This window comes from Notolepis coatsorum (genome assembly GCF_963971535.1).
Source record: "Notolepis coatsorum genome assembly, chromosome: 4".
In the NCBI taxonomy this organism is placed as follows: Eukaryota; Metazoa; Chordata; class Actinopteri; order Aulopiformes; family Paralepididae; genus Notolepis; species Notolepis coatsorum.
The window spans coordinates 176,114,382-176,136,225 of NC_140168.1; the positions used below are offsets into that span (position 1 = coordinate 176,114,382).

General features: G+C 46.5%; 1 protein-coding gene across 1 annotated transcript in view; it reads left to right on the top strand.

The window, feature by feature from the left end:
* Positions 1-21,844, top strand: part of actn3b (actinin alpha 3b) — a 66,777-nt gene that overhangs the window by 26,941 nt on the left and 17,992 nt on the right. The window contains exons 3-12 of the mRNA XM_084312553.1: positions 854-973; positions 2,222-2,308; positions 7,182-7,269; positions 7,664-7,742; positions 8,860-8,941; positions 9,876-9,961; positions 10,221-10,313; positions 11,492-11,722; positions 13,453-13,600; positions 15,631-15,781. Coding sequence (XP_084168679.1) covers positions 854-973; positions 2,222-2,308; positions 7,182-7,269; positions 7,664-7,742; positions 8,860-8,941; positions 9,876-9,961; positions 10,221-10,313; positions 11,492-11,722; positions 13,453-13,600; positions 15,631-15,781 — 1,165 coding nt within the window. The remainder of the gene's footprint in view (positions 1-853; positions 974-2,221; positions 2,309-7,181; positions 7,270-7,663; positions 7,743-8,859; positions 8,942-9,875; positions 9,962-10,220; positions 10,314-11,491; positions 11,723-13,452; positions 13,601-15,630; positions 15,782-21,844) is intronic.

A 21,844-nucleotide genomic window follows, 5' to 3' on the forward strand; every position in this document is an offset into this window, starting at 1 on the left:
ACACACGCACAGACACTCTATACAGAAACACCTCTATATAGAAACATCTCTATACAGAAACATCTCTATACTGAAACATCTCTATATAGAAACATCTCTATACAGAAACACCTCTATATAGAAACACCTCTATACAGAAACATCTCTATACAGAAACATCTCTATACAGAAACATCTCTATACAGAAACACCTCTATACAGAAACACCTCTATATAGAAACATCTCTATACAGAAACATCTCTATACAGAAACATCTCTATACAGAAACACCTCTATACAGAAACACCTCTATATAGAAACATCTCTATACAGAAACATCTCTATACAGAAACATCTCTATACAGAAACACCTCTATACAGAAACACCTCTATATAGAAACACCTCTATATATAAACACCTCTATATATAAACACCTTTATATAGAAACACCTCTATATATAAACATCTCTATATAGAAACACCTCTATATAGAAACACCTCTATATATAACACCTCTATATAGAAACACCTCTATATAGAAACACCTCTATATATAAACACCTCTATATATAAACACCTTTATATAGAAACACCTCTATATATAAACATCTCTATATAGAAACACCTCTATATAGAAACACCTCTATATATAAACACCTCTATATATAAACACCTTTATATAGAAACACCTCTATATAAACACCTCTATATATAAACACCTTTATATAGAAACACCTCTATATAGAAACACCTCTATATATAAACACCTTTATATAGAAACACCTCTATATAGAAACACCTCTATATATAAACACCTCTATATAGAAACACCTCTATGTAGAAACACATCTAAAGACATCTCTGCTCTCCAGGTGAGAGGCTGCCCAAACCCGACAAAGGCAAGATGCGTTTCCACAAAATTGCCAACGTGAACAAAGCCCTGGACTTCATCTGCAGCAAGGGAGTCAAGCTGGTGTCCATCGGTGCTGAGGGTGAGTGTCTGGGTTCCACCAGCTGAGAGAGAGTGTCTGGGTTCCACCAGCTGAGAGAGAGTGTCTGGGTTCCACCAGCTGAGAGAGAGTGTCTGGGTTCCACCAGCTGAGAGAGAGTGTCTGGGTTCCACCAGCTGAGAGAGAGTGTCTGGGTTCCACCAGCTGAGAGAGAGTGTCTGGGTTCCACCAGCTGAGAGAGAGTGTCTGGGTTCCACCAGCTGAGAGAGAGTGTCTGGGTTCCACCAGCTGAGAGAGAGTATCTGGGTTCCACCAGCTGAGAGAGAGTGTCTGGGTTCCACCAGCTGAGAGAGAGTGTCTGGGTTCCACCAGCTGAGAGAGAGTGTCTGGGTTCCACCAGCTGAGAGAGAGTGTCTGGGTTCCACCAGCTGAGAGAGAGTGTCTGGGTTCCACCAGCTGAGCGCGAGTGTCTGGGTTCCACCAGCTGAGCGCGAGTGTCTGGGTTCCACCAGCTGAGAGAGAGTGTCTGGGTTCCACCAGCTGAGCGCGAGTGTCTGGGTTCCACCAGCTGAGAGAGAGTGTCTGGGTTCCAGCTGAGAGAGAGTGTCTGGGTTCCACCAGCTGAGAGAGAGTGTCTGGGTTCCAGCTGAGAGAGAGTGTCTGGGTTCCACCAGCTGAGAGAGAGTGTCTGGGTTCCACCAGCTGAGAGAGAGTGTCTGGGTTCCACCAGCTGAGAGAGAGTGTCTGGGTTCCACCAGCTGAGAGAGAGTGTCTGGGTTCCAGCTGAGAGAGAGTGTCTGGGTTCCACCAGCTGAGAGCGAGTGTTTGGGTTCCACCAGCTGAGAGCGAGTGTTTGGGTTCCACCAGCTGAGCGCGAGTGTCTGGGTTCCACCAGCTGAGAGAGAGTGTCTGGGAGACAGCTGAGAGAGAGTGTCTGGGAGACAGCTGAGAGAGAGACAGCACTACTCTACTGGAGTGTGAGGACAGCCGGTCTGCAGAAATTCAAATATGTTTCTACGGAGTAGGAGTAATACTTCAACAATAACCGATTTTGTTGTATGACTTCAACTTAAAACTTTCAGAACCTTGTTGAATTGACAAAAGTTGTTTCGATAGCCATAGTTCTTCTCAGGCCTTGTACAGTTCAACACAGGCTACTGCGTTAACTGAGTTTTCTCTCTATGTGTTCGGGGACCTTGTCTTCAATGTCTGCAATGTCTTCATTCTGTCATGATGTGATGTTGCGTGTTGCCATGGTCACTGACGGGGGCGTGTGCTGATTGGTTGCAGAGATCGTCGACGGCAACGTGAAGATGACCCTCGGTATGATCTGGACCATCATCCTCCGTTTCGCCATCCAGGACATCTCTGTGGAAGGTCAGTGTGCATGTGCTGCTGTATGTGTGTGTGTTAGGGAAGGTCAGTGTGCTTGTGTATGTGTGTGTGTGTTAGGGATGCACCGGTACCGGGTATCGGTCCGATATCAGGCTAAAATCGAATATCGGTATTGGAGAATTCTGCCCGTCCGATACCGAGACACGTGTCTAACCTGCCAGAAACCAAAACAAAGTGACTTGATTTGCTGCATTTCTGACACATTTTCTCTAATGGAGTCCAAGTCTGTACTGTTCATTAGAAGTTATGGATCGGATTTGGTACCCAGAATCAGCAAATACCCAAAGCCCAGGTTTCACTATCGGCATCGGGACTGAAAAAGTTGGATCGGTGCATCTCTAGTCTGTGTGTGCGTGCGTGCTAGACCACTAGAGAGTGGTTCATGATTACAACAAGTCGTACAACACTCATTATATCCCTCCTCCACGCTCAGTCTAGACCCTCCATCCCTCCTCCATACTCAGTCTAGACCCTCCATCACTCCTCCATGCTCAGTTACTTTTTTCTTTTCATGTCAACGTTCACACGCACAATTGAGCCAAAAGTCACTAAATTAATGACAGATTTCATTGATAAATTGAGGGAAAACTTTGCAAGTCGATTTGATGAATTTGACATGCCCAGAGAATTGATGCATTTTGTGAGCAACCCATTTGCCAATGTAGCTGCTATTTCCACAAAAGGACAAGAGTTCCTTGCATCACTTCACATTGATGAAGGTCTCCTGCAACTTGAAATAATTGACATGCAAGCATCATCTGCTCTGAAGCAGGCACTTGAGAATGAATCCACCACAACATTTTGGATAAAGTGTATTCATGTCAACACATTCCCCAAAATAAAAACGCTGGCAATATCTGTGCTAACAATGTTTGGCTCAACATACACCTGTGAATCCAGTTTCTCTCACATGAATGCCATTAAAACAAGCAACCGTGCCTCCTTGACAAATGAGCATTTGCATCACTGTTTGCGGGTAGCCCTCACTTCCTATGAACCCTCTTTCTCTGCCATTGCCCAGTCAAAGAAGTGCAATCTCTCTCATTAGATGTGTGTATGTAGGCTAGGCCTGTCCACCCCCCCTGATGTTTGAGAGTTAAGAGTGGACAATAAGTGCTAATAAGATGCTGTGATTTGCTGTTGTTGCACAGACATGAAGCACTTTTTCATAAGCTCAGCTGCACTATAAATGTGTTTTTTGTTCAAGTGTTGATGTTAGAATGTTCAGATGCACATCATGCACTTGTTTGTTTTTTATTTTATTTTTATATTGAAATGTTGAAGAGGAGATGTTGCAGAGTCATAAATGAAGCACTTTTTGCAGGAGATGTTGCAGATGTGGCACATAAATGAAGCACTTTTTTTGAAAAGTATATTACTTTTGCAATGTAGTTAAATAAAAGTTGTGAAAATGTGGTTGCGTGTTGTGTCAAGTGTACATATATTCATAGCACGGGGAGGCGCCGTGGCAGTGTAGCCGGTATGATCTTGTCTGCGTTGTGTTTAAAGTCGATTCGACCCCTGTTAAGGGATCGCCCTGAGTGGGAGTTGAACCCCGGACGCCCGCGTCCCGGGCGGCATCACAGACCACTAAGCAAGAAGTGAATTCACTTCTTGCTTCCGGGTCTGGATGCCTCTGGGGAGTGAGTTTACTTGCAGTACCGCTTACCATCCACAGCCACGTCACTACTTGTACCCGTGACTGTGGATATACTGCGGTACCTCCGTTACACTCACCCCACTAAACTCACTCCACCCAGGGCATCCGGGTCTAACGGCACCACGTGTAGCCGGTATGATCTTGTCTGCGTTGTGTTTAAAGTCGATTCGACCCCTGTTAAGGGATCGCCCTGAGTGGGAGTTGAACCCCGGACGCCCGCGTCCCGGGCGGCATCACAGACCACTAAGCAAGAAGTGAATTCACTTCTTGCTTCCGGGTCTGGATGCCTCTGGGGAGTGAGTTTACTTGCAGTACCGCTTACCATCCACAGCCACGTCACTACTTGTACCCGTGACTGTGGATATACTGCGGTACCTCCGTTACAGCAGGCCGGCCCCTGGCCCCTTGGGTTTTTGACAATGTGGCCCCCTGAACAATTTAGTTGAATAGCCCTGGTCTAGACCCTCCATCCCTCCATGCTCAGTCTAGACCCTCCATCCCTCCATGCTCAGTCTAGACCCTCCATCCCTCCATGCTCAGTCTAGACCAGTGTTTCTCTTTTTTTTTACATTTTTTTTTTTTTTTTTTGCATAAAACCAGACACACAATGCATAAACAGTAGAAATCCACAATAAATCACAGGACTATGATTGATACAATAATAACAATAATGACAGTCCAGTACTTAAATCAAAATAAATGTAGATACAAATATTTACCCATAATAAATACAATACAATACCTACGCTCTTGCTCGCTCTTCCCCCCCACCCCCCCCCCACCCCCCCTCAGGACCCCCTCTTGGACATCCATCCATTATTCCATTTAACACCAGGAATTACAAATTCATATGCTAACCTTTATCCTCTCCACCACCTCTAACCAGATTGCTATGCTGGCTTCATTAACACCTAAAATTCTTGCGGTAGATATCTCTAGATAAATCACATCGAGATAGGTAAGAACCCATACCTTCCGGCACATTTTATCCGGTTGAATCCAGCGTGATGCTATCAGCTTTTTAGCAGCCGTAAGACCGGACAAAATTAGTCTCTTTACCTGTATAGAGGCTGCTAACTGAGAAACATCATTCAACAACAATACAGAAGGCAGTACAGGTATGGTCAGAAATAAAAATTCTGATAATTGCGTGGTTACTTCATCCCAGAATATCTTAACCGGAGGGCATTCCCAATACATATGCATAAATGTACCAATATCACCGTTTAAACATAAGGAGTATCGAGAGTCTTGTTTAAGCCCCATTAGGTACAAACGTCTAGGAGTTAAGTAAGTCCTATGAATAAAATTAAGATTAATCTGTTGATGATCCGGGTTGCGTGATGAAAGCCGTACGTTTGCCCAAACTTCATCCCAATCAAAATCTACTTCTAAGTTTGGTATATCCTTCCTCCAGACTAAGTCTAGAGGAAGGACCTCATATGAGGACGTAAGTAAGTGACGATAAAAATCAGAGACAAAGCCTCTCGATGACTCCTTTCCATAAAATTATTTGTGATATCTGTGGTGCTCAAGTGGCACCTTTAATGGAACTCCATGAGCCCTTAAAGCTGCTCTTAATTGTAGATAGAAATAAAAAGTGGATTTGGTGAGGTTACATTTTAATATATTATAATATATAAAAATTAAATATATCTTTAAAGCTGCAAAAACCCCGGTCATTGAAAACCAGTGTTTCTCAACTGGTGGGTTGCGACCCAAAAGTGGGTTGCGGGGCCATTTTGAGTGTGTCGCGGATGTGTGTATAATTTTTTTTTTTTTTATAATTTTTTTTTGTTGCACTACCTATCTTTGTGAAAGTGGCTTCTCAGCTCTGGTCCAGCTGAAGACAAATCAGAGGAACAGATTGGACATTGAGCATGACCTCAGAGTTGCTTTGTCTACCATCACCCCAGACTTTGAGACTCTTGTCAGGAGAAAACAACATCCCCAGTTATCCCATTAGTTCCCTGGGATGTTAAGCTAAGAAGTCTGCTAAGAAGCATAATTATTTATTATTATTTTATTTCATTGGGTTTTTAGCCCTAGTTGCACTTTTGTTGCACTTTTTTTGTGTTTATTTCATGTTTTTAACAGTGCATGAAAGATTGTGTATTACTGCAAAAAATAGAATTTGAAATAAATCATAGTGGTTAACAAATTTGGGTCGCAGGGTGGCTACGTGGCGTAGTGGGCAAGGCGCTCGCCACGAAATGCTGGAGACGCTGGGCTCGTCAGTTCGAGCCCAGCGCTCCACATTTGCTTTCAGTTTAGCTGGTCGTCCGTACTAATACACATTGGCCGTATTAGGGGGTGGGAAACTGATGGGTGGGGATCGGGCGTTGTGGACAGCGACTCCTACAGGTCGGTTGGTGCGCCTGCACAGTAGAATCAGGAAGTGTCGGGGGCAGCGTGAGCCTCCCACGCGTTACTCCTCGCCACTGAGAGATCGAGCTGCGCAGGTGAAAAGATGCGACTGCTGTTACCTCAAGTACCGGAGGGGACTTGTGCTATGTATGACTTAGTCCACATTGCAGCCGGTTTGTGGGAGGCAAGAAACAGCGTCCGTGACAGGGGAGGGTTGAATTGGATGATACGAAATTGGGATGGGAGAAAATATAGAAAATGGGAGAAAAAGTGGATAAAAAAAAAAAAAAAAATTGGGTCGCGACTAAGGAAAATGTTGGGTCCCGAGGCTAGACCAGTTGAGAACCACTGGTCTAGACCCTCCATCACGACTCCATGCTCAGTCTAGACCCTCCATCACTCCTCCATGCTCAGTCTAGACTCTAGACCCTCCATCCCTCTTCCATGCTGCTCACTCTTTACTCCCCTCCTGTTGTCTTCCTCTCTCGCCCTTCATCCTCTCCTCACCCCCTTTCTTTCTTCCCTCTACCTCTCTACCTCCCCCGTCCTCTCCTGAAACCTCCACCCCTCTCACCCGCCATCCCTCTCTCTCATTCTTCCCTCCCTCCCCTTCATTGTTCTATCTCTTCCACCCCTCCCTCCCTCTCTATCTGTCTGTCCTTCTACCCTGTTTCTCGACTCTCTTCATTCCCCCCATCCCTCCACCCTTCAACTCACATGCCCTCATTCAACTCTCTCCTTCTCTTTCTCCCTCTCCTTTCTGCCTTTCCCTCCTCCTCCTCCTCCTCCTCCTCTCTCTCTCTCTCTCTCTCTCTCTCTCCTCTCCAGAGACCTCTGCTAAGGAGGGTCTGTTGTTGTGGTGCCAGAGGAAGACCGCCCCCTACAGGAATGTCAATGTGCAGAACTTCCACATCAGGTAAAATGGCTGCGTCGCCACACTGTGGCCGCCATGGGGAACTGCAACTCTGTTTCTCTTATTTCTTGATTTCTTTCCCAGACTCCCTCATTGTTATATATTCTTTTACCTCGTTTCTATTTTCTCCCACTCGCTGTCGCAGTCTTTGTTGACCTATCCGGCATTTGTTAAATGGTTCTTCTTCTTTCCTGTCCTCCTACTGTCCACTTGCTTTCATTCACCTCTTCTTCTTCTTCTTCTTCTTCTTCTTCTTCTTCTTCTTCTTCTTCTTCTTCTTTTTCTTCTTCTTCTTCTTCTTCTTCTTCTTCTTCTTCTTCTTCTTCTTCTTCTTCTTCTTCTTCTTCTCTCTCCCTCCATGATTTCCCTTCTTTCTGCTCTGCTTGGTGGGACTCAGCTGGAAGGATGGCCTGGCTCTGTGTGCCCTCATCCACAGACACAGACCTGACCTCATCGACTACTCCAAACTGAGAAAGGTGCCCCCTCCCCCTTTGCCCCCCCCTTCCCCCTCAGATGGAAACTCCTCCTCTGCCAGGACGATTATGTTGTTCTTTATTAGTTTATCTCACTCAGGAGATGAGCAGTGATCTTTGGCTGATCTTTGCTGTAAAGTTGCACAAAGATCCTCTATAATTTTGGAATGAGGATCACGTAGACCATTCAATTATGTTTATTCCACGTAATTGTTCACGTAAGAGTTTAATTCCAAACTATGATGCCGACCATATAAAACAATGTGATGGCTAGTTGTATAGAATGATTGCTGGTGTTTAAGTGAATACCCCTACAAATAAGTATTGAAGTGACCAGCTAACTAAGCACCTTTTGGTTACAAATTACATTTCAGATAACATAGAATAATAACATTTCAGATAACATCAAATAGTAATTTCACATAACATAGAATAATAAGATTTCAGATAACAGAATAATACAATTTCAGATAACATGGAATAACATTTTAGATCACATAAAATAATAATTACAGTTAACATAGAATAATAATAATTTCAGATAACAGAATAATAACATTTCAGATAACATAGAATAATAACATTTCAGATAACAGAATAATAACATTGCAGATAACATAGAGTAATAACATTTCAGATAACAGAATAATAACATTTCAGATAACATAGAGTAATAACATTTCAGGTAACATAAAATGATAAAATGTCAGATAACATAATAATAACATCATAGAATAATAATATTTCAGATAACAGAATAATAACATTTCAGATAACAGAGTAAACAAATAATCAGTTGTCTATGTCTTTTTTCTATACTGAACAATGAGCATAAGTACTTTTTTTTTAGTTTTCCCCAAAATAAAAATGTCTTTAACTTTAAACCTTAAAGCAATCCAATGGGTTCATATCTGACAGCTGTGTGTGTGTGTGTGTGTGTGTGTGTGTGTGTGTGTGTGTGTGTGTGTGTGTGTGTGTGTGTGTGTGTGTGTGTGTGTGTGTGTGTGTGTGTGTGTGTGTGTGTGTGTGTGTGTGTGTGTGTGTGTGTGTGTGTGTGTGTGTGTGTGTGTGTGTGTGTGTGCGTGCGTGCGTGCGTGTGTGTGTGTGTGTGTGTCTACAGGATGACCCCATGGGCAACCTGAACATCGCCTTCGAGGTGGCTGAGAAGTACCTGGACATCCCCAAAATGCTTGACGCTGAAGGTGAGGGCCGGGATGGACACGTGTCGCCTTGACGACGACAACGAACCAGACAGTTTCTCATATGTGATTCTCTGAAGACCTTTAGTTGGAGTGTTGTCGTGTGTGTGTGTGTGTGTGTGTGCGTGTGTGTGTGTGTGTGTGTGTGTGTGTGTGTGTGTGTGTGTGTACTTGTATTTATATACTACAGGGGACACTGACCTGTTTACACACTCATGCAATGGGTATCAAAAACATTATGGGGACAAATTTGGGTGTCCCCCTAACACAAATTATGATTAGGGTTAGGTTAAGGTTAGGGTTATGGTTATGGTTATGGTTAGTGTTAGTGTTAGTTACAGAATGCATGTAAGTCTATGTAATGTCCCCATATTTCACATGAACAAACGTGTGCGTGCGTGTGTGTGTGTGCGTGCATGCGTGTGTGTGTGTTCATAATTAAAGACAGCAGCGACTGTTTACTGAACATGCAGAACATTCACACTCCCAAGTCATTTGGATCATAATTACATTGTTCCGAGCATTTCAGAGCAGACGAGTATGTTTCTTCATGTTTTAATCAAAAACATTGAAACACAATTAAAACACAGGGTGCGATATTGGTGCGACTACTGCTTGTGTGTGTGTGTGTGTGTGGATGGGCCACATATGACTCCTGTGTAAAGAGATTTTTCACTAAAAATAAATTAAAAGAGTGAGCGTTACACCGGGACATTATGGATGACGAGCACAAACATCTGGACTCCCTATTTTCACGCTATTTCGCCCCCGGAGGGGGTGGCGCTTGTTTATGGTTGTTTAAAAACCCAACTCTTACCGCAATCCTAACCGTATGCTTACTGTAGCCCTCACAATCCACCACAGCCTCAACTAGAGAGAGGGACATTTCATTCAGAATGTCCCTGATGACTCTCTCTCTCTCTCTCTCTCTCCCCAGACATTGTGAATACCCCCAAGCCCGATGAGAAGGCCATCATGACCTATGTGTCCTGCTTCTACCACGCCTTCGCCGGCGCAGAGCAGGTCAGAATACAGTACAGCTAGACGATTGGTCGATATATAGTCGACTGATTGACTGAATGATTGGCTAGCGATCGATTACCAATTCCTTTCTGGGTTGATTTTGATTTTACTGGACAAAACAAACACAGAAGCTACACAGAAAAAACACAGAATCATCCCAATTATTCAGATATTGATGTCACCCGTCTTTGTAATATCTCTACATCGATCCTCTCTCTCTCTCTCTCTCTCTCTCTCTCTCTCTCTCTCCCTGCTCTAGGCTGAGACAGCTGCTAACCGTATCTGCAAGGTGCTGGCTGTCAACCAGGAGAACGAGAAGCTGATGGAGGAGTACGAGAAGCTGGCTAGTGAGGTGAGGAGAGGACCTGAGCACACACACACACACACACACACACGCACGCACACACACACAATTACCGATGAACATGAATGATGACAATGACATGAACACGGAATTGTCTGTCTAGCCACGATAAGACTTTCTCTACACTACTGCATGGAGACCGATAGTCTAGCCACGATAAGACTTTCTCTACACTACTGCATGGAGACCGATAGTCTAGCCACGATAAGACTTTCTCTACACTACTGCATGGAGACCGATAGTCTAGCCACGATAAGACTTTCTCTACACTACTGCATGGAGACCGATAGTCTAGCCACGATAAGACTTTCTCTACACTACTGCATGGAGACCGATAGTCTAGCCACGATAAGACTTTCTCTAAACTACTGCATGGAGACCGATAGTCTAGCCACGATAAGACTTTCTCTACACTACTGCATGGAGACCGATAGTCTAGCCACGATAAGACTTTCTCTACACTACTGCATGGAGACCGATAGTCTAGCCACGATAAGACTTTCTCTACACTACTGCATGGAGACCGATAGTCTAGCCACGATAAGACTTTCTCTACACTACTGCATGGAGACCGATAGTCTAGCCACGATAATTGAAAGACCAAAGATGTTTACAGTCACAGTAGCTTAAAAGGAACATTACAGTGACAGTAAATACATTTATACTAATACATTTTAATTGTAATTTGCCAAGAACAATTCTGTCTTGGTGTTATTGGTGCAGACAAAACAGCGTACAGGATTTCACAGAAGTACGCATTTTGACAAACTGTCACAACACTCCCTATTTTTTTTCTGCTTATATCTTGACCACCTTGACCTCTGACCCTGTACAGTACACTGGTTCACATAACTACCACAACCCTCCCATCGCCCCCTCTCCCCGATGACCACCTTGACCTCTGACCCTGTACAGTACACTGGTTCACTTAACTACCACAACCCTCCCATCGCCCCCTCTCCCCGATGACCACCTTGACCTCTGACCCTGTACAGTACACTGGTTCACATAACTACCACAACCCTCCCATCGGCCCCCCTGATGACCACCTTGACCTCTGACCCCCTCCCCTGTACAGTACACTGGTTCACATAACTACCACAACCCTCCCATCGGTCCCCCCCCCTGATGACCACCTTGACCTCTGACCCCCCTCCCCTGTACAGCTGCTGGAGTGGATCCGCCGCACCATCCCCTGGCTGGAGAACCGTGTGGCAGAGCAGACCATGCGCGCCATGCAGCAGAAGCTGGAGGACTTCCGCGACTACCGCCGCGTCCACAAGCCGCCACGCGTCCAGGAGAAGTGCCAGCTGGAGATCAACTTCAACACCCTGCAGACCAAGCTGAGGCTCAGCAACAGGCCCGCCTTCATGCCCTCCGAGGGCAAGATGGTGTCGGTGAGTCAGGAGCGCCGTGCTGCCTTATTACTATTACGTGCCTTACTACTATGCTACTATACTTATACTACTACCTATCGTGCTTATAGGTCTATATACTACTCTGCTACTATACTTATACTACTACCTATCGTGCTTATAGGTCTATATACTACTCTGCTACTATACTTATACTACTACCTATCGTTCTTATAGGTCTATATACTACTCTGCTACTATACTTATACTACTACCTATCGTGCTTATAGGTCTATATACTACTCTGCTACTATACTTATACTACTACCTATCGTGCTTATAGGTCTATATACTACTCTGCTACTATACTTATACTACTACCTATCGTGATTATAGGTCTATATACTACTCTGCTACTATACTTATACTACTACATATCGTGCTTATAGGTCTATATACTACTCTGCTACTATACTTATACTACTACCTATCGTGCTTATAGGTCTATATACTACTCTGCTACTATACTTATACTACTACCTATCGTGCTTATAGGTCTATATACTACTCTGCTACTATACTTATACTACTACCTATCGTGCTTATAGGTCTATATACTACTCTGCTACTATACTTATACTACTACCTATCGTGATTATAGGTCTATATACTACTCTGCTACTATACTTATACTACTACATATCGTGCTTATAGGTCTATATACTACTCTGCTACTATACTTATACTACTACCTATCGTGCTTATAGATCTATATACTACTCTGCTACTATACTTATACTACTACCTATCGTGCTTATAGGTCTATATACTACTCTGCTACTATACTTATACTACTACCTATCGTGCTTATAGGTCTATATACTACTCTGCTACTATACTTATACTACTACCTATCGTGCTTATAGGTCTATATACTACTCTGCTACTATACTTATACTACTACCTATCGTGCTTATAGGTCTATATACTACTCTGCTACTATACTTATACTACTACCTATCGTGCTTATAGGTCTATATACTACTCTGCTACTATACTTATACTACTACCTATCGTGCTTATAGGTCTATATACTACTCTGCTACTATACTTATACTACTACCTATCGTGCTTATAGGTCTATATACTACTCTGCTACTATACTTATACTACTACCTATCGTGCTTATAGGTCTATATACTACTCTGCTACTATACTTATACTACTACATATCGTGCTTATAGGTCTATATACTACTATGCTACTATACTTATACTACTACCTATCGTGCTTATAGGTCTATATACTACTCTGCTACTATACTTATACTACTACCTATCGTGCTTATAGGTCTATATACTACTCTGCTACTATACTTATACTACTACCTATCGTGCTTATAGGTCTATATACTACTCTGCACTCGGAGTGTAACACTCAGGTTTGATGAACAAGACATCAGGTTTGACCATCTTTACCCATAAACCATCTGATCAGCTATAGATAGATAGCTTTCACGCCCCTTGATGTTAAGTACATTCAGTACATGAACACACACACACACACACACACACACACACACACACACACACACATAGACTTTCTCAGTGAGTGAGAAACGCCATGGACATTACAAAACACACAAATAATATCATATCAGTATTGAAACAAATACAAAATCACAACTGGACAGACTCGGTTAACAGCTGGGTAAAATTACTTCTACGAGTTCCCCTAGCATCGTGGTGATAACGTGCGCCTCCTCCCTCCAGGACATTGCCAATGCGTGGAAGGGTCTGGAGCAGGTGGAGAAGGGCTACGAGGAGTGGCTGCTGACGGAGATCCGTCGCCTGGAGAGACTGGACCACCTGGCCGAGAAGTTCAAGCAGAAGTGCAACCTCCACGAGTCCTGGACCTCAGGTAGAGAGAGAGGTTTAATGAGAGAGAGAATGAGGTAGATATAGAGGTTTAATAATAGAGAGAGAGAGAGAGAGAGAGAGAGAGAGAGAGAGAGAGAGAGAGAGAGAGAGAGAGAGAGAGAGAGAGAGAGAGAGAGGGAGAGAGAGAGAGAGAGAGAGTCGATCGATATTTGAACAGATGTTTGAACGAGAGCCGTAACATGTGCCATTTTTCATTGTTAAAAGTAGTATTTTTATTCAATTGTATTCTATTAGCTAACATCTGAGGCTGTTGGAGGCAGAATGTTGATCTATAGAGTCCTTTCCCAGCACCTGCAGTGCTGCTGAGTTAGCCAGCACCTAGCTGAGTTAGCCAGCACCTAGCTGAGTTAGCCAGCACCTAGCTGAGTTAGCCAGCACCTAACTGAGTTAGCCAGCACCTAGCTGAGTTAGCCAGCACCTAGCTGAGTTAGCCAGCACAGCTGAGTTAGCCAGCACCTAGCTGAGTTAGCCAGCATCTAGCTGAGTTAGCCAGCACCTAGCTGAGTTAGCCAGCACCTAGCTGAGTTAGCTAGCACCTAAATGAGTTAGCCAGCACCTAACTGAGTTAGCCAGCACCTAGCTGAGTTAGCCAGCACCTAACTGAGTTAGCCAGCACCTAGCTGAGTTAGCCAGCACCTAGCTGAGTTAGCCAGCACCTAGCTGAGTTAGCCAGCACCTAGCTGAGTTAGCCAGCACCTAGCTGAGTTAGCCAGCACAGCTGAGTTAGCCAGCACCTAGCTGAGTTAGCCAGCACCTAGCTGAGTTAGCCAGCACCTAGCTGAGTTAGCCAGCACCTAGCTGAGTTAGCTAGCACCTAAATGAGTTAGCCAGCACCTAACTGAGTTAGCCAGCACCTAGCTGAGTTAGCCAGCACCTAACTGAGTTAGCCAGCACCTAGCTGAGTTAGCCAGCACCTAGCTGAGTTAGCCAGCACCTAGCTGAGTTAGCCAGCACAGCTGAGTTAGCCAGCACCTAGCTGAGTTAGCCAGCACCTAGCTGAGTTAGCCAGCACCTAGCTGAGTTAGCCAGCACCTAGCTGAGTTAGCTAGCACCTAAATGAGTTAGCCAGCACCTAACTGAGTTAGCCAGCACCTAGCTGAGTTAGCCAGCACCTAACTGAGTTAGCCAGCACCTAGCTGAGTTAGCCAGCACCTAACTGAGTTAGCCAGCACCCAACTGAGTTAGCCAGCATCTAAATGAGTTAGCCAGCACCTAACTGAGTTAGCCAGCACCTAGCTGAGTTAGCTAGCACCCAACTGAGTTAGCCAGCACCTAGCTGAGTTAGCCAGCACCTAGCTGAGTTAGCCAGCACCTAACTGAGTTAGCCAGCACCCAACTGAGTTAGCCAGCACCTAGCTGAGTTAGCCAGCAACTAACTGAGTTAGCCAGCACCTAACTGAGTTAGCCAGCACCTAGCTGAGTTAGCTAGCAGCTAACGGAGTTAGCCAGCACCTAACTGAGCCAGCACCTAGCTGAGTTAGCCAGCACCTAGCTGAGTTAGCCAGCAGCTAACTGAGTTAGCAATCACCTAACTGAGCCAGCACCTAGCTGAGTTAGCAAGCACCTAGCTCAGTTAGCCAGCACCTAAATGAGTTAGCCAGCACTTAACTGAGTTAGCCAGCACCTAACGTAAAGTCAATGGGGACAAGCCCCTGTCTGTACAAGCTGAACTCAAATCTATTCTGTGCCATACCTTTCAATCAGCTCCACTCAGCTTAGAGACAGTCAGTTTGTCCCTGGTTTGGCTAACTAAGCTGCTAACTAGCGCTGCGGGCCTCCAGTATGAGGAACAGTGTGGATTGCTGAGAAAGAACTACCGACCACATCATCATTGGTGAACTATCCCTTTAATCTTATTTCTAGCCTTTCTGGAGTAGACTGACCATTGAATGTACTTAACCCATTTGTGTGTGTGTGTGTGTGTGTGTGTGTGTGTGTGTGTGTGTGTGTGTGTGTGTGTGTGTGTGTGGTGTGTGTGTGTGTGTGTGTGTGTGTGTGTGGGTGGTTCAGGTAAGGAGGAACTGCTGTCCCAGAAGGACTTTGAGTCCGCCTCCCTGATGGAGATCAGGGCTCTGATGAGGAAGCACGAGGCCTTCGAGAGCGACCTGGCCGCCCACCAGGACAGAGTGGAGCAGATCGCTGCTATCGCCCAAGAGCTCAAGTAAGGATGGATGGATGGAGGGAGGGAGGGAGGGAGGGAGGGAGGGAGGGAGGGAGGGGGGGAGGGGGGGAGGGAGGGATGGATGGATGGATGGATGGATGGATGGATGGATGGATGGATGGATGGATGGATGGATGGATGGATGGATGGATGGAAGGAAGGAGAGGTAGAGAGTTTAACTTGAGGGCAAGGAGGAAGGGAGAGACGGATAGAGAGAGAGAGGGGTTTAACTTGAGTAAAGAGGGATAGAGAGAGGTTTAACTTGAGTAAAGAGGGATAGAGAGAGGGTTAACTTGAGTAAAGAGGGATAGAGAGAGGTTTAACTTGAGTAAAGAGGGATAGAGAGAGGTTTAACTTGAGTAAAGAGGGATAGAGAGAGGTTTAACTTGAGTAAAGAGGGATGGAGAGAGGTTTAACTTGAGTAAAGAGGGATAGAGAGAGAGAGGGGTTTAACTTGAGTAAAGAGGGATAGAGAGAGGTTTAACTTGAGTAAAGAGGGATGGAGAGAGGTTTAACTTGAGTAAAGAGGGATAGAGAGGGGTTTAACTTGAGTAAAAGAGGGATGGAGAGAGGTTTAACTTGAGTAAAGAGGGATAGAGAGAGGTTTAACGATAGGTTATGACTATAACCAAGTTCTGTTAGTTAGGGGCGATGCTTGGCATCACACTGCACTATCTCGCGTACGTGCACGCGTACTGAATAAACCACAAATGTACCTCTAATACCAGTATTAGTCTGACCACACCCCTCATCAGCTTACCTTCATAAGCAGGTGTGTGGTCACCTGCTCTCCTCCTTCCCAAGCTTTCACCACAAGGTGAGGTCAAGGGCTGCAGCGGCCGTCTGATGCCAAGCATCGCCCCTAACTAACAGAACTTGGTTATAGTCATAACCTATCGTTCTGTATCGTTAGTGGCTTAGCTTGGCATCACACTGCACAAGGGAGGCCAAGCGGAGCCACTGGCTGACAAATACACCCCGCTGACAGCCCCCCAAAACCATCAGAACAGGGAGGGCCGAGCCCCCCCGACCCCCCCTAATGGAGGGTATCCCCCCTATTAGAGGCTTCACGGGAAGGCGACGGACCCGACCGTGCGAAGAGGCACTCAAGCAACTTAACGCACAGGGTGAGCAGACCGTGGCTTGACCCCACGACTACACACACGCACAATCCGCATGCCACCCGGGAACGAACGGAGGAACAACCTCGTTACTGCCCCCAGAATCACGGGGTCAAGGGCAAACCCAACCCCGTGGCAAGGCCGTAGCAGCGGAGCGCGAAGGAAGACCCAGACCCACCAAAAGGACTGGACTCCCTGGAATGGGGGCCCGGAGAAGTCCATGATGCCAGCATCAAGACCCCACCAGGTGGGCACGTAGTGCCCCGCCCCCCACATCGCCAGCGTATTCGGACAAAGGCCCCCCAGTTACTGCACCTGGTAATCCCAGGCGGTATCCCAACCAAGTACTAACCAGGCCAGAACCTGCTTAGCTTCCGAGATCGGACGAGATCGGGCGTGTTCAGGTCGGTATGGCCGTAAGCCGAGCGGGCCCCGTCCCCCCAACAGTACACCGCCTGGCACACTAACCCTGCAGAACAGACAGTCAGCATGGCCGTAAGCACACAAAAAAGGTTAACCAACGGAAGCAGGCAGCGCACCGGGGAAAAACCAGGCAACAGGCTGTTAACCCTAGCCTGGAGACTGCGGACGAGACAGGCGCCAGAGGGGACAGCTGAACACAGCCGCCCCGGCGGAAGGAGCGTAAGCTGGCGGTGTTGCATGACCAAGCCTCCATTTAAAAACCCCCACCCAGAGGGGTCGAGGCAGAGAAGGCTGACACGATTGGCAGACGTCATGAACGTGCAGGGGCACCCTCAAACGGTGAACCCGGGAGTTGACACTGCTCCAACACACCAGGGAATCAACCACCTCGGTGTTACCCAATGCGGTGGTTGTTCCTATAACCCCTCAAGAAAAAACTCCAAAACACACCTGCGGGTATACACCGGCTATACCGCAGTACAAGTGTTTCAGTTTCCAAAAAGGGTTAACCCAGGCCTACGGGTCGCAAACATCACTTCGGACCGGGCCTGGCGGTACGGGAAGCACAGGGTCACCAGAGGAGGTCAAAAAACCACCCCCACAGGCCCCTCTTCGCCATGCGTGAGAGAGGAGCGAAAAATAATGGAGAACCAGCCCCTAAGCACACCGTACCTGGTATTCCCCGGCGGTCTCCCAACCAAGTACTAACCAGGACCAACCTGTGTAGCGGCCGAGATCCGACGAGATCGAGCACGTACAGAATGGCATGGCTGTAAGCCATGACGACAGTGCTGAGTAAAAACATACCCAACCAGGGTCTCCATAGCGCTTAACCCTGTGACACCCAGACCGACCTGGCATTTTTCCCCCTGAAAAAAGCCCAAGTCCCTCAGGGTACCAGAACAGCAGATCTGCATCCCCGGCGGACAACGGGTTCAACTGATCTGGACCAGCGTGACCAGAACCAGTCCCGTGCCCTAACCACGCCGACATGCCTACTCCAGGAGAAGGGCAGATATGCGTGTTGATCTTAACATGAAAAGAAGGCGCCACCCAGACGTTCGGACGAACCGCGCCTGGTGGCCCACCCCAAGGGCGTGAGACCCCACCACATATGTTCAGATCCATCCCGTCATCATCCCCCAGACATGAACGAGAATCCGTCGACAACCCACCCAGGTCATGGGATGTGGTCGTCGGAAGAGGAAAAACCCCCATCTCAGTTGCTTTATAAAAACGCTGTTTCAACCACAAGCAACCAAGGCGTGCCAGTCAATCGCCTGTTTACAGCGAGCTAGCACTATACGTGCGTCGGGACACACCCCCATCAATGAACAGGCTATTTAGACCTGTCATTGAATCCCCAAGGCGCCCAGGGGAACGACAAGAGGGGTGTGACACTCCCTAACTCCAACACTTCTGGAATAGAAAGAAGGAAGCATCAACAGTATGTATCCCAGTCTACACAGCCGGGGTAAAATTTTTTCACATTTTTACATCCCACCACCCTCCCATAGGAAAGAGACGGGGATCCCCAGAGAGACTTCCCACGCGAGCTGTACAGATTGAAAAGAATATATTGCACCTTGAGCCATGTAAAAAACTGGTTTTAGGGCCTCCGGGGAAGAGGCACTGAACCCATACACACTCAATAAACGAATTGAATCGAATATACATACAATAGAAAAGGACCCTTCTAGAGGGTCCACTCACTTTGACAATCTGAGGAGGAAGGCTCTGTACTCTGATGGAGGCTTCCTCACATGGAAGAAGGAGTCCGAACTCACAGAAGGCCTGAATAGGCGCTTGGTGAGGAGGAGCCCTGACCACCCCCCCTGAAAACAGATCCATCACATGGACCTGAACAGCACACGGAAGTCCTACCAACAGAGACGCGCACGGTGACGTACTCTATGGCGGGGGAATTCCTGCGGTGCACACGCCCAATATACCAGGCCGTGGGACCAGGAACTCCCACCCCCCCCCCCCCCCCCCCCCCGTAACGTGCCGAACCGCCACGTGACGGGAACCTTGAAGGACAGGGGGTGTACCCCTGACCGACAGAACAATGGGGAGAGGAAAGGTTACCAGTTCACCCCTTTACGACCCCACACCCATGATACGATGTAACGACAAAAAGAGAATATGACACAGTCATAGTCAGCTCTATGAAGAGCTCCACACAGCGCATGAGCTAACCTGCTATCTGATTTTTACTAAGGAAAAACACAGAATAGAGAGGGCTCTAAGAACCCCGGTCCAACATACACATGTGCTTCCGTGGCCAGTACAACCCAGTTGTAGGTCACATGACACACACAACCCATCATCACCTACAAAAAATGGCAAAAACACTCAACAGAGGAACGCCGTTTTTTTCACAATGAGAGAATACATCATTCTTGATTAGTATCGACCACAGGCCTTGCTAAGCACACATGACAGCAACCAAACCAATTTCCCTTTAGGAAATAAGTTTCTCCAGCAGATTTAGCACAACCTCAGCAATCAAGCTAAGAGTTACATCGTATCCCTACCACACAAAAGACACAATTAATGCACAAATGTCTGATAGGAGGATGAAAAAGTCCCCAGGGAACCGGGGGGGAAAAACACAATCCTCCTATTTTACCCTCAATACGGCCAGTTAAAACAGGAAAACCTGTTAATGTGTGAACACACTGTTCATTGTCATTACAGTCTGAGAAAGAACATTCCTTTACTCACTTGTCACCAAGCATAGCTTCATAGGTTAGTTACCTTAGTCGTGAGTACACGGCCGTGTTTCTCACACAACAACCAGATCACTACATCCCGTTTGCACGGAGAAGCTAACTGCCAGTGACAAAAACAGCTCACACATAACCTGCAACGTATCCTAAATGCATTGTAGCAACACACGTCTTGGGAAAAACACCGTTATTCACAATACATTTAGCAAAGTAAAACCAGAAGACGTGTTATGAGGTCTGGTCAACCCCGTTCCTACCCGGAACGCAGATCAGCGAAGTGCAGTCTCAAGACACCGTAGAAACACAGCCGTCCTGTGTTGTTCGATCCGGGCAGCGTCGCCGCTCTACCCGTCGCAACGGTCCCTTTGTTGATGCAATCCTTGCCGTCCCGGCTCAGGGCAGGGTCGACGAAAACATCCCCTGTCAAGGATGACGTCGTGGTCAAGAGTGTAAAACATGTTAAAATCAAAGCACGTTCAACAGAATAGCATCAAGCTAACGATCAGAAGCGAGCTCACGGCGGCGCGCAAGAAGCTAAGCTACCCCGCGCCAGGCCATGGCCATAGCAGCAAGCTAACGTTACCTAGCGACCACGACATGCTAGCCCCGCAGCTAACAGCTGACTGGCTAATAGTAGGCCCTAAGCAGGCCATGCAGCGATCCAGCAGGCTAACGCAGCAGTTAACAGCTGACTGGCTAACCGTAAGCTATGAACATGTAAACAATGACATAACACTCACCCAGACAGGCCGCCGTTCTGAACCTCTCCTCACTTTTTAAGAGAAAAGAGAAAACAAGATGTCAACACCGCTTCACAACGGTGACTTTACCACATCCGACGGAATCAGCACAGTACCAACTGGCCTGTGTAGCTGACTTTGAACATGAATCTGCCGCTATCGCACATTACATGCACATATCCCCTCGTGAAGGAATACTCTCATTTGGATATGAAAGATGGGGCCTTAACACTGTGACAGAGAGAATCCACTCGTCCAGAACACACAGGGATCACCAGTGTCAATGGTCGCGGCCCACTAGTTAAAACTATAATGGTCTCCAGACCAAGGCCTTCTGTCGCCTAGGTGGCTGAACAAAGGACCCTAGCCTGGGGCCGGTTTCCATAAACTCTGTCAAGTAGCCCCCATAGCACTAACAGACAAGTGGAGCCCGCCAGCAAACACTACTCACCCAACCTGGAACGCACCGCTTCTCACAACAGCGGCATGTCCGACAGTTCAGCTGTGGCCTGACAGGTTTCACCCCAACAAACACAGCAAGGAACTGCAGTTGAGAAGCATGCAGCGGCGTGCTCCCAATACGAAAACCGGTGGAGGGTTTTTAGAATGATCATCATCTACCAGACACTCCAGTACGAAGACAATATTGCCGTATTTTCTCGAAAATAGTGAGAGAGAAAATAAAGATATGATGTCAACGTATCCTTGTTTCCCAAAGCTGCTCCTAAACCTTTCTTCCATCATGGTGTCAAGTGTGGGGATCTACCGAGGCACTTCTTCCTTGTGGTGAAAGCGAGAAGGAGGAGAGCAGGTGACCACACACCTGCTTATGAAGGTAAGCTGATGAGGGGTGTGGTCAGACTAATACTGGTATTAGAGGTACATTTGTGGTTTATTCAGTACGCGTGCACGTACGCGAGATAGTGCAGTGTGATGCCAAGCTAAGCCACTAACGATACAGAACTTGAGTAAAGAGTGATAGAGAGGGGTTTAACTTGAGTAAAGAGGGATGGAGAGAGGTTTAACTTGAGTAAAGAGGGATAGAGA